This window comes from Hypomesus transpacificus, chromosome 23, assembly GCF_021917145.1.
Source record: "Hypomesus transpacificus isolate Combined female chromosome 23, fHypTra1, whole genome shotgun sequence".
Taxonomy (NCBI): domain Eukaryota; kingdom Metazoa; phylum Chordata; class Actinopteri; order Osmeriformes; family Osmeridae; genus Hypomesus; species Hypomesus transpacificus.
In genome coordinates, this window is record NC_061082.1 from 18,564,295 (window position 1) to 18,577,451 (window position 13,157).

At 44.6% G+C, this 13,157-nt stretch overlaps 2 protein-coding genes across 8 annotated transcripts in view; both read right to left on the bottom strand.

The window, feature by feature from the left end:
- The window catches only part of LOC124484957 (NLR family CARD domain-containing protein 3-like), an 80,508-nt gene that overhangs the window by 64,176 nt on the left and 3,175 nt on the right, over positions 1–13,157 (bottom strand). For 2 of the 6 annotated variants that reach the window (XM_047046107.1, XM_047046116.1), the window contains exons 3-8: positions 12,763–12,821; positions 12,525–12,641; positions 11,210–11,273; positions 10,871–11,099; positions 8,470–10,282; positions 8,217–8,384 (exon numbers count right to left, since the gene is read on the bottom strand). In XM_047046107.1, the coding sequence (XP_046902063.1) occupies positions 8,217–8,384; positions 8,470–10,282; positions 10,871–11,099; positions 11,210–11,273; positions 12,525–12,641; positions 12,763–12,821 (2,450 nt within the window). Of the gene's footprint in view, positions 1–451; positions 1,217–4,275; positions 4,450–8,216; positions 8,385–8,469; positions 10,283–10,870; positions 11,100–11,209; positions 11,274–12,524; positions 12,642–12,762; positions 12,822–13,157 lie in introns of those variants that run through there. The other 4 variants (XM_047046115.1, XM_047046108.1, XM_047046110.1 and 1 more) reach the window with 4 other exon arrangements.
- The window catches only part of LOC124484960 (butyrophilin subfamily 1 member A1-like), a 53,930-nt gene that overhangs the window by 37,664 nt on the left and 3,109 nt on the right, over positions 1–13,157 (bottom strand). The gene's annotated exons all lie outside the window — the stretch shown is intronic.

A 13,157-nucleotide genomic window follows, 5' to 3' on the forward strand; every position in this document is an offset into this window, starting at 1 on the left:
GAGAGTAGGGAGGGAGGGTGGAGGGAGAGAGAGAGTAGGGAGGGAGGGTGGGGGAGAAAGTAGGGAGGGAGGGTGGGGGGAGAAAGTAGGGAGGGAGGGTGGGGGGAGAGAGAGAGTAGGGAGGGAGGGGGAGAAAGTAGGGAGGGAGGGTGGGGGGAGAAAGTAGGGAGGGAGGGTGGGGGGAGGGAGGGAGGGTGGGGGGAGAGAGTAGGGAGGGAGGGTGGGGGGAGGGAGGGTGGGGGGAGAGAGTAGGGAGGGAGGGGATCACAATAAACACAGACAGTGTATATTCAAGTGGGTAATACTGTCATATTACTGGTCCTAAATGTAGTGTTTACAGTGTGTCCATGTGTGTGTGTGTCCAGGTGTATGTGTGTAAATGTGTATGTGTGTGTGTGTCTTGGGCCACTGGGTCACCAACAAACACACAGCATGTATTCTATCATCCTGTAAAAAAACATCTTTATTTCTTTTTATTTAGTCACTAGACACTATTTAGTTCATCACATTCAGTGGGACTGAGATCAAAGACAGGATTGTTGTTTGTCAACATTGAAAACAAAACAAACATTCTACACACACCAATATTTACAAACACTCTGGGATATCAATTCCATTTGTACAGTTCAATCTTCAATGACATCTATGTGAGCACAGTGTGTGAGAGTGTGTGTGGGCTATTCTACCTGACACAGGGACACTGAGGAGTCATAGGTATGAACACAGAACCCAGGATAGAGGGGCTCAGTAAATGTGCTTTGGAATGTGTGCAGGTGGGTCAGTGTGTCAGAGGAGACTGTGTAGAAGGACAGAGTGCCGGCCAGCCAGTCCAGATACACTCCTACTCTGTGGGAGCTGGAGGGGGGGACCGGTATGACAGTGCCCTTATTATTGTGCCAGGCAGAGTAACTGTCATCACGACACATCAGACTCCAGGACTTGTTATTGTATCCAAGCACACAGTCATTATCCCCTCCTCTCCTGCTGATTCTTTTATATGTCACTGCTATATGAACCCCTCTTCCACTCCACTCTGCCTCCCAGTAACAGTGCCCAGACAGACCCTCTCTACACAGCACCTGTGTCCAGTTCTCAAATCTCTCTGGGTGATCAGGATACGGCTGCTCCTTTACCCTCCATCTCACTTTTCTGTTCTCCTCAGACAGAGAGAGGTGTCTGTGTGCTGTGTTTGGGTCCAGTGTGAGCTCACAGGCATCTGATGGGGGAGACCAAAACACAATATATTACTGATCATCATCATTCACATTGGAATCTCTCTCTCTCTTTCTCCATTCAGGGGGGAGAGAGGGGTGGAGGAGAGGGGAAATGGGGGGAGGGGAGAAGAGAGGGGTGGAGGACAGGAGGAGAGGAGAAGAGGAGAAGGAGCGGAGGAGGAGAGGGGATGAAAGGAGGGAGAAGAGGAGAAAAAAGGAGAAGTGAGGAGACGTGAGGGGAAGGGTGGGAGGAGGGGAGAGGAGGGGAGGAAGGCAGGAGAGGAGGGGTATTGATGTGCACACATCAGGGAGGGAGGGGAATAGGGGGGGGATATAGCACACACAGACGTACACACTCTCTCTCTCTCTCCCTCTCTCTCTTCATCTCTATTTCTGTTCCAACCTCTCTACCCTGCTCTCTGTCCCTCCCTCCATTCCTCTCTTCCACTTTCCCTCTCTTCTTTTCATTCTCTCATTCTGTTCTCCCTCCCTCACATGCTACCTCTCTCCTCCAAATCCCTCCCTCCATCATCCCTCATCTCCTTTCCCCTGATATGGCACCATCCCTCCATCTTTCTAGGGAGGAGGGCAGAGGAGAAGGAGGATGGAAAGAGGGGTAGGAGAGCAGAGGGGAGAAGAGCAGAGGAGAGGAAGAGGGTAGGAGAGCAGAGGAGGGGAAGAGGGGAGGAGGAGAGAGGGAGGAGGGGAAGAGGGGAGAGGGGAGGAGGGGAAGAGGGGAGGGGAGGAGAGGAGGGGAAGAGGGGAGGGGAGGAGGAGAGGGAGGAGGGGAAGAGGGGAGGGAGGAGGGGAAGAGGAGAGGGAGGAGGGGAAGAGAAGAGGGAGGAGGGGAAGAAGGGAAGAGGGGAGGGAGCAGGGGAAGAAGGGAAGAGGGGAGGAGAGGGAGGAGGGGAAGAGGGGAAGGGAGGAGGAGAAGAGGGGAAGAGAGGAGGAGAGGGAGGAGGGGTCGAGAGCAGAGAAGGTGAAGAGGGGAAGAGAGGAAGCGAGGGAGCAGGGGAAGAGGGGAGGAGAAGAGAGGGAGGAGGGGAAGAGGGGAGGAGGAGAGGGAGGAGGGGAAGAGGGGAGGAGGAGAGGGAGGAGGGGAAGAGGGGAGGAGGAGAGGGAGGAGGGGAAGAAGGGAGGAGGGGAAGAGGCGAGGGAGGAGGGGAAGAAGGGAAGAGGGGAGGGAGGAGGAGAGGGAGGAGGGGAAGAGAGCAGAGAAGGTGAAGAGGGGAGGAGAGGAGGCGAGGGAGCAGGGGAAGAGGGGAGGAGAGGCAGGAGGGGAGGAGAGGAGCGGGAGGAGGAGAGGGAGGCGAGAGGAGGAGAGAGGCGCTGTGGGGACCGGTGGAAATGTTTAGAACTCACGCATCTAAATGTTAATCTCAAAAGAAAAAGAAACACTTTCTGAACATTTCTGATCCAGCCAGTAGCCTAACAGAAACAGTATAGCACTGACAGCCACAGTGATCCTACTGTATGTGTATCACCGAGGGGCATCATATCTTTCATGATGAACTATTACTTCTTGAATCATTTCGTACATGAATATGGAGTTAGGCTTTGAAACATTTTGATCAGTGATCCTGTCGGGTGTTATTTGGCCTATTTGACACACTGGTGTTCAGCATTTTAGCTGAACATGGCTTTTAGCTGAGCATGGCTTTGTGAAACACCACAAAGCCATGCATCGTACATGGCTTTGTGGTGTTTTTTTAAGGCTGAATTAGGTTGTTGGTGTTGCCCCGTGAGGTAGCAACGTTAGCCAGGCAGGTTTTGCACCTGACACTTGCAGCATCTTTTTTAAAGGCAAAATTGGCAAAGTGTCTGTAGTGTCAGGTTCTGTGGAGTCAAGGTCATCGTACAGGTCAAGGTAAAGTGTAACGTGCACCAATATAAAATCCCCTCCTCCCCTCTTCTCCCTTTCTACCCCCCCTCATCCTTCTCTCTCTCAACTATCCATCCAGAGGGGGGGGAAGAGAGGGATGGAGAGGAGAGAGGAGGAGGAGAGGGGAGGAGGGGAGGGGAGAAGAGAGATGAGATGGGGGGAGGGGAGAAGAGAGGGTGGAGGACAGGAGAAGAGGAGAAGAGAAGGAGGAGAGGGGATGAAATGAGGGGTGGAGGAGACAGGGGGGGAGTGGCGAAGAGAAGAGGAGAAGAAAGGAGACCTGAGCGGAGAGTTATCGCTACCAGAACAGCTGATCTGAGTTCAATTCTAATTCACTGGAATTAGAAATTCTCATGCGTGCAGGCGAGTAGGAAGACATTAGCTTTGCTACCTGCATATATGCAGAAATTGTTTACAATATTTTCAGGCTTCAACCAGTGCTGCTTAAGCAGAAAGACAGGGTCAGGGAGAGAAAGAGATAGATGCGTTAGGCATTGAAGAAAGAGTAGGAGAGGAGGACAGCATCCAACATGCTAATGTCAGAGAGCCAGCTGAAGCAACAGGTGAGGTGGACAAACAGATGTAGAAACAGGCAGGTAAGAAAGCAGGTCTCAGGACAAGGGAACTCATTTCTAGTCTTTGGTTTCTGGCAGATGGGACTTGAATGGGGTGTGAATTTTGTATAGGGTGTTAAATGTGTGGACTTTGGGTTGGGCGTGTGGATTTTGTGGAGGTGTGAATCATTTTTGATTCATATTTTATATAATAAAGTTATGTAACGAATTATTAACAAAGGAATTATTTTGAACCCCCCCATGTCTGACAGTTTCTTCAGGCTCAGCATGAGGGAGGGGAGAAACTCATGGTTTGTTAAAGAAAAGCTGCCAGAAAGCAGGTGAGGTTCACAGTCAGTTACCGTGGTAACACACCCAGAGTTTCCTTAATCTCAGGGTTTAAAAACTGTGTTTTCATTAAACCCGCTCTCTGGAAAAGACCCCTGGAAATACAATTATGATTGTGGCTACAATCATAATTGAACCATATTGTAGATTGTAAAGTAAACATGCAGTTTTTAATTGTATCATCATGAAATACAAGGCCTATTAATGTAGTTTGATATATGTTCAGTGTTAAGCAACATTACATAAAGAGGTATATAAAAAACAAACATGTCCTTACTTGAGTTTCTCCAGTCTGCAGTGTGGATCCTCCAGTCCAGCAGAGAGCAGCTTCCATCCTTTTTCTCCTGGATGATTGTAGCTCAGGTCCAGTTCCCTCAGGTGGAAGGGGTTGGACCTCAGAGCTGAGGCCAGAGAAGCACAGCCTTCTTCTGTGACCAGACAGCCTGACAGCCTGTAGAAAGAGGATCAATATTGTGACATAATCCATCTGGGCTGCGCCTCCCCTCATTAGACAGAGTGACCCACGTAATCCCACTCATTCAAGACAGGTTCAAGTAGACAAGGTCATTGCGGGTGCACCCACTAAACAAATCCAAGTTTACTTTTTTGACATTATTATGAATACGGACAATCAATGTATATATTTGTACAACATGGTTTTTGTATTAGGAATGTTGGGATGATAATAGAAAATCGAGCATAAAGAACAAGCAAGTTTGCTCAACAATTCAATCAGTTCAACAATTCAATTAATTAGCCAAGATAAATGATGTCTAATGTCTCCCAGATTCGTTAAGAAATTCATAAGAACTTCTTAAGAACATTCGAAGAGTGCTCTAGAACGCTCTTAGAACGCTCTTAAGAAGCTCTTAGCATTAAGCCAATAAACGTCATTGTAAGTTTTTCCCTTCTCGTGATATTTTCAGGCATTTAGCTTATTCATATTGCATTCATTCATTAATAAAGAACCCCCTTTGAAGCTTATTATCAGTAACAAGGCAACATGTGAGATAGCCCTGCTGTGTGGAGAAGCTGCCCCGGTAAATTGTAGGCTACTACTGCTAGCTACTACTGTCTTGGTAGCGATTGCGTTGGTTGAATTCGATTTAACATTACTTTCGTTGTACGGTCTAGGCTGAAATGAATTATTTTCATAAACAGATTGACAAAGTTTAGGCTGTGGCAATGGAGTTCAGGTTAGTAGTCACTAGTCAGATAGTTCCACCTATTGAAATACTTTTTATTTAAGTAAGGGTAGTGCCTTCCTACTGTAAACAGCTGAGATGTTTTTGTTAGCTAGTAGACTAGGCTACAGCAATGCAGTGAGCTACACTGGATTTAAACCACATAATTTCACCCACAAATCGTTTACTTGTAATCTAATGTCATAATAAATCCTACAACGAAAATGTATTTGTGAGGAATGTTTATTTAGTTTATTAGCCCTACAGGACACCTACCACACACGTTGCCTAAGGAAATCCGGCAGGATTCTAAGAGACTGTTCCCACCCATCCTTCAGTCCCTTTACCCCGTTGCCTTCTGGCAGGCGTTACCGCAGCATCCGGTCGCGCACACGCAGACTGGACAACAGTTTCTACCCAAGGGCCATCAGGCTACTGAATGGACACTGATATAGACATTGATTTACGGCACACTCACTTATACTCTGTCATTTTCAGCTACTGGTTGCACTATCAGTAACATTGCACTACTGTACCTCGCCACCAGGCTCCTGTATGGTTTTTCCCCTCTTGTGATATTTTCAGGCATTTAGCTTACTCTTAATGCATTCATTAAAGAACCCCCTTTGAAGCTTATTTTAACGACGATGTTAACAGCAGTAGCTATCTCAGATGAAATCGCGATTCAAATAGTACCATAGGCTAACTGAAAATATGCCCCCAAAAACGTAAATAAGCTTGACATTTATTTAGGGAAAAATCACTCATTCATAAAAATTTCAGTGGTAGCGATCATTGTCAGTAACAAGGCAAAATGCGATATAGCCCTGCTGTGTGGAGAAGCTGCCCCGGTAAATTGTAGGCTACAACTACTAGCTACTACTGTCTTGGTAGCGATTGCGTTGGTTGAATTCGATTTAACATTACTTCCGTTCTACGGTCTAGGCTGAAATTAATTATTTTCATGAACAGATTGACAAGGTTTAGGCTGTAGCAATGGAGTTCAGGTTAGTAGTGACTAGTCAGATAGTTTCACCTATTGAAATACTTTTTATTTAAGTAAGGTTAGTGGCAAACATGTGCCGCCGTTTAACTTCCTACTAGTACTGTAAACAGCTGTGGAGATGTTTTTGTTAGCTACTAGACTAAGCTACAGCAATGCAGTGAGCTACACTGTTTTGAAACCACAGGTAATGATAATTTCACCCACAAATCGTTTACTTGTAATCTAATGTCATAATAAATCCTACAACGAAAATGTATTTGTGAGGAATGTTTATTTTAACGATTGAAAACAGATGCATCATAGACCGCCGTAGTATGTGTTGCCCGGGCAACAGAGGCTAATGTCATGATGCTAATACTTCAGTGAAATAGTAGACTATTGTTTCCGAAAGTAGATGTACTTCCTTAATGATATTAGCTTGTATTGTAAAATACACATTACAATTGTGTGTCATATCACGAAGTAAAATGAGCAAATAGTTATCACCCAGGCCTCTTTGCTTGTGGCGTTTCTGCAGCTGCCTTGCAGAAAAGCAGTTAGCCTAGCCATCTCCCAGAAGTTAATGAGCTGCTAAACTAATGTTCTGCTAGATATAGTCACGCGAGATTTCGTGACGTTGGTGACGTTAGTGGCGTCAGTGACTGTGGCTAGCAAGTTAGCCACCGTTAGCTTCACTTTTCGCCACAAAAATGCGATTTCTACTTAAACCGTGCAATGGAACGTAAATCCAAATACAACCAACGCAATCGCTACCAAGACGAACCTTTTGACATCGCCGTTGTCTATGTAGTCCAAATATTGAGGCATCCTTAGGGGGGCGAAAAGAAACAAAAAATAATAATAATATATATGAGATAACAATGGTTTGTGCTCGCCGAGGCAAGCACACCCCAATTTTAGGGATAGTGGTGTCAAGCACAGGGACAACACTAGCAGACAGACACAATACACAATGCCATGTCAATCTACAATAACATAATGAAGTGGTATTCTTAGTAGCAGTCTTAAATATATTCCTGTCCCACCCTGGTCTGTTTCACCCATCTCATGTTTGTCTCCACCCCCTCCAGGTGTCTCCCATCTACCTTTCTACCCTCATATATCCCTGTGTTTTCTGCACATAAAAAGCACTTTGAGCTGCAATTCTTGTATGAAAAGTGCTATATAAATAAAGTCGTACTTACTTACTGTTTGGGGTCAGTTCTTCTTGTTTGTCAACCCTACAATACCAGCATGTTTTTCTCTACCTCCTTTAGTCTTTTCTGCCTCTTAGTTCCCCCGGTCCTTACATCCTGCGTGCCCTGACTCTGAGTCTGCCTGCTGCCCTGTACCTGAATGACTGTGGATGACAAACCTAGCCTGCCCTGAATATTCTTTGTCTGGCCCCCTTGTACCTTTAATAGACCACAAACTCAAAACCATTGTGTCGTGTGTGACTCAATGTGTGGTGTGATTATAACTGTGGTTGTGTCATGTTGAACAGGTCTGCAGACCTGAACCACAATTAGTTTACAATGACGTCCAAAAGAAAACACACCTTGTGTAATTATGCAAAGTGACGCTCACTGATGAGGCTGGGACTAGGCCTACATAAAACCTTTACCGGCATTTAGAAAGAAAACATTAAAAAAGGGTAAGCTAGGCGTACGTGACGCTAGCAAAGCTAGCTACCTAACGTTTGCAATCTGCCTTTGTATCAAAACTTTTCAGAACTCTTCTCATCCCCCATTACACAAAGAGATTTAGCAAGTATTAGCTATGTAACATTAGTATGTTTCAGGGCATTAGTTTCAGTTCCTTGACAGATTTTGTTTGTGATAACGAGCCAGGCCACCTAAAGCTATGTAGCTAATGATGAATATAAAGTTATGTTATGCTTGTGTGTTTTGAGTGGTCTTAGTCTTGACCCGGTCTCAACCCTTCAAAGTCTTGGTCTTGTCTCGATCTCGATATACCTTGGTATTGGTTTAGGTGAACATGACTACAACACTGTCCCCTGGTTGTGTCACGTTGAACATGAATACAGACCTCAGTGTCTCCAGCTTGCACAGTGGATTCCCCAGCCCAGCAGAGAGCAGCTTCATGCCTGAATCCCCCAGGTTGTTGTTACTCAAGTCCAGCTCTGTCAGATCTGAGGAGGGGAGAGCTGAGGCCAGCGCATAACAGCACCGTACTGAGAGGTTACAGTCATTCAGCCTACATGACAAGGAGAACATGAGACATCATCAGAGTCATGTTTATCGTACAATCATGAAATATAATATCTAACCCTTATACATACAGAGCAGTTTTGGAGTCTTTGACCACTGGCAGCAGCCTCAGAAGACCTTCCTCTGATCTGAAGTATTTCTTCAGGTCAAACACGTCCATCTTCTCTTCTGAAGTTAGCAACACAAAGACCAGAGCTGACCACTGTGTAGATGAGAGCTTCGTCTCACTGGAGAGACTTCCTGAGCTCAGGTAGTGTTGTATCTCCTCCAACAGAGAATGGTCATTCAGTTCATTCAGACAGTGGAACAGATTCATGCATCTCTCTGGAGTGGGATCCTGTCTGATCTTTTTCTTGATGTACTTGACTGTTTCCTCGTGGCTCTGTGTGTTGCTTCTTGTCTGAGTCAGTAGGCCTCGTAAGTCAGTCTGATTGGACTCCATTGAGAGGCCCAGGAGGAAGCGGAGGAAAAGGTCCAGTTGTCCATTCTTACTCTGCAAGGCCTTGTCCATAGCACTCTTGTAGAATCTAACTTCTGGTTTCTCTCTGAAAAGACTCAACACTTTTTTGGAACTGGAAGCTGATGCAGTCTCAGACATCAGATTCTCATTGTTGTTGATGAATGAGAGAAACACAAACACAGCAGCCAGAAACTCCTGAAAGCTCAGATGGACAAAGCAGAACACCTTCTCCTGGAAGACTTTACCATCCTGTCTGAAGATCTGTGTGAACACTCCTGAGTGCACTGAGGCATCATGGACATCAATGCCACACTCTGTCAGGTCTTTCTCATAGAAAATCAGGTTGCCTTTCTCCAGCTGGTGGAAGGCCAGTTTTCCCAGTGACAGAATGCTCTGAATGCTCTCTTCATTCCAGTGTGGATCTGTCTCAGTTTTCCCAGCATACTTCACCTCCTTCTGTTTGGTCTGTAACACCAGGAAAGTTGTGTACATCTCAGTCAGGGTCTTGGGCATCTTCTCTTTTTCCTCTGTTCTCAGCATGTGTTCAAGGACTGTAACAGTAATCCAAGAGAAGACTGGTATGTGGCACATGATGTAGAGGATCCTTGATGTCTTGATGTGTGAGATGATTCTCCTGGCCAGGATCTCATCACTGCATCTCTTCATGATGTACTCATCCTTCTGTGGGTCATTAAACCCTCGTACCTCCGTCACCAGGTCAACACACTCAGAAGGTATCTGATTGGCTGCTGCAGGTCGAGTGGTTATCCAGATGAGAGCAGAGGGAAGAAGTTTTCCTCTGATCAGGTTGGTCAGCAGCAAATCCACTGAGGTGGATTCTGTGACATCACAACAGCTCTTGTTCTTTTTGAAGGCTAAGGGCAGTCGACACTCATCCAGACCGTCAAAGACAAACAGAACGTTGTACTTGTCGTAAATGGAGATTCCTGATTCTCTGGTTTCCGAGAAGAAGTGATGGACAAGTTCCATCAGACTGAACTCTTCTCCATCCAACAAATTCAGCTCTCGAAACGGGAGAGGAAAGATGAACTGGATTTCCTGATTGGCTAGTCCTTCAGCCCAGTCTGTGATGAACTTCTGCACAGAGACAGTTTTTCCGATGCCAGCAACTCCTTTTGTCAGAACAATTCTGATAGGTGTGTCTCGTCCAGCTGAGGGTTTAAAGATGTTGTTGCATGTGATGGCTGTTTCTGTTCTTGCTGATTTCCTGGATGCTGTCTCAATCTGTCTCACCTCATGTTCATTATTGATCCCTCCACTCTCACCCTCTGTGATGTAGAGATCTGTGTAGATCTTATTGAGAAGAGTTGGGTTTCCTTGTTTAGCTATGCCCTCGAACACAGTTTCAAACTTCTTCCTTAGTTCAGATTTGAGTTTCTGTCGACAAATCTCAGCACGTTCATCTAAACAAAAAACACATGTCAAGAATGTGTTTTTGTTAAACGTAGTTGGTAACACTTTAGATGAGCTCACCAAATTCAAAATGTATTCACCAATTTGTTACCTATTAGTTAACGGTTTGTTCACCATTAGTTATTTATTGTTTATACAAAATGTATCATTAGTAAAGCATTTGTTCACACAGTTAGGGTTAGGGTTTAGGGCTAGGGTTTAGGGTTTAAGTTTTGGTTAGGGTTTAGCTTTACTAATGCTTTAATAATGATACATTTTGTATGAACAACAAATAACTAATGCTGAAGAAACTGTTAACTAATAAGTAACAAATTGGTTAATAAATTATGAATTTGGTGAGCTCATCTAAAGTGTTATCGCGTAGTTTGATTAATGTTTCCTCTACATTAGATTCAAAACATATTTCAAATCTATGATCATTTATTAGGTACACAATAATGAAACAGCTTAGCACACTCACACATAGTACAAGGTCATAGGAAGATCTACACAACATTGTGCTACTCTGAGTCTCATAACTTTCTTTATCATCATATACCATCAATGGGTCAACTCAGACTAAATATGGAGTCTCTTACTTTTCTCCAGAGTGTCAGCCAGCTCCTTCTGGTTCATGTTCCTCAGGACGTGCAGTGTGATCTTCAGAGCTCCCTCTCTGGCACTGCTCTCCTGCTTCTGATATTCAGGGTCCACCACTTCCTGGTCCTCCCTCTGACTCTCTAAGCCTTCTGGGAAATCTGAACTCAGAATCCTCTTTATCCTCTTCAGCTCTTTCTTCACAAACCTGATGACAGTCTCCTCAAGCACCTGAAACAGAAAGGGAAGATATCAGACGAACCAGGAACTCTATACACAGTAGAACAAAATGATACAAATGATTCTGTCTTGTTTTTACTTTAGATTAACACAAAACTCACTGTGAATATGGAGGACAAGTCCTCATGGTGACTCTGGTCTGACTTAGACTTCTTCTGTTGATCTCTGAGGACAAGAGATGACACTACTTAAACAAATGAACCACATGTACAAGGGCTGTTAATCTACTAAAAAGTGTATCATACATAACATTTACATTTAGTCATTTAGCAGACGCATTTATCCAGAGCGACTTACAGTAAGTACACCATCTGACTCCCCATAAGCATGAATGGTAAACTCAGAAACACTGTATAAGAGTGATACCATCACTACCAAATAAACAATCTTCAATGGGTATATCTAACCCCAACCATTCATCAAAGATAGGAGCACTGTCACCCCTGGTAAACAAGTGTGTTGTGTTTCAACCAGACACTGAAGAATGCCATCAGGGTCCACCTCACACAGGGCTGCATGTTTGCTAGACACTGCAGCACTCCTCCACCCAGGAGTTGAAGATCTTCTGGTCTCAACCAGTCTAAGTGGGCTGAGCCCCACCTGGTCTGTGCTCATACCAGGCCTGGTACCTGCAGGGCTGGACACTGACTCTCATGCTGTGTGGTGTGTGTGTATGTGTGTGTGTGCAGGTAGGGTATTGTTGTCAAACTTTCACTAGAGCTGCACTGATCTCTCTTATTTGTATGTAAAGCTATTATAAAAACATTACATGTTTACAATAAATGTCAAGTCTTTTAAGGTGGAGAAGTAACTCACAGATTTATCCTGGAGTTCGCTCTAGTCTCTAATGAATTAGAGAGAGCAGCTTTGAATAATTTGTCTGCACCGACATGAAATGACCTAATGGTAGTATGGTCTGGCTTGCATAACTGCATTAGTTTCAGGGTAGTTTGTTGTGGTTGTGGTTGTGTCTGTGTTAATGTCAGGTAAAGTTCAACATTAAAGCAATACAGTGGACTGGTAGGTTGAGGTCCTGTCCCTCTCTGATCAAACACAACAAGGAGGTCAAAGGTGTTGATGTGCCTGATGGTGGTCTAGTGGTTAAACCATAGATACATAAGGAGAAGACCAACACCACAGGTTAATGAAATAATATTAAATAACAGCTCCCACTCACAGTGTAGCTCTACCTCATGGTCTGAACATCAGCCAGGCTATGAGTTCTGACTTCGTTTAGTAGAAATGTCACATGATGATCCTGAATCTAATGATGACTTTATACTTCAAATGATTTATTGCATGTTCTCAATGAATGTGTGTAGCCTTCCTACCTGTATACACTATACACAGACGACTTCTTTACATCATGTCACCTTCATCATATAACATTGAACACCAGCAGAGGTCAGTACATACCCTTCCTCATTAGAAGGTCCTCCTCCATCACTGAACTCGATAGGTAGACCCATAGACCTGTCACTCTTCATGGACACACAGCTGGGTACAGGTGAGGCTGGTCTCTGCTGGTTTGGGCTTCAACACAACATAGACAGAACTTCAGTCTCATTTATTCTGACTAATGATGATGTCATAATATCACTGCTGAGCTCTGAGATGGAGAACAGTCATGAACAGTTATGGATTCTCATCTTACCTCTTAGCTTTGGTGTCCATGCCATGTTCCCCAGAGATACTAATTTTAGATAACACCCTCTGAAACACAGTAATGAGTAATAAATTAATAATCATTGATAGTAGGGAGACAGGGGCAAGTTGTAACAGGATCAAGCTGTACTACTGTCAGACTGAGGTTTGGTGTCAAAAGTTCAGAGATGTATTTATCTCTTGTGATCAGAGGCTATCTACATTAGATGATGCCGTCTAGAAAACAAAACACTAAACACAGTTTTCAATATTATAGGATTACCTAACAATGCATTTTAAGAGCAAACAAAAGTGCATATTAAGTGACATGGATTAAACCTCAGTCAGAGTCACGTTGACACAGTGTCAGGTGTTACAGCTGTCCTTGTACACATGCTCCCTGTG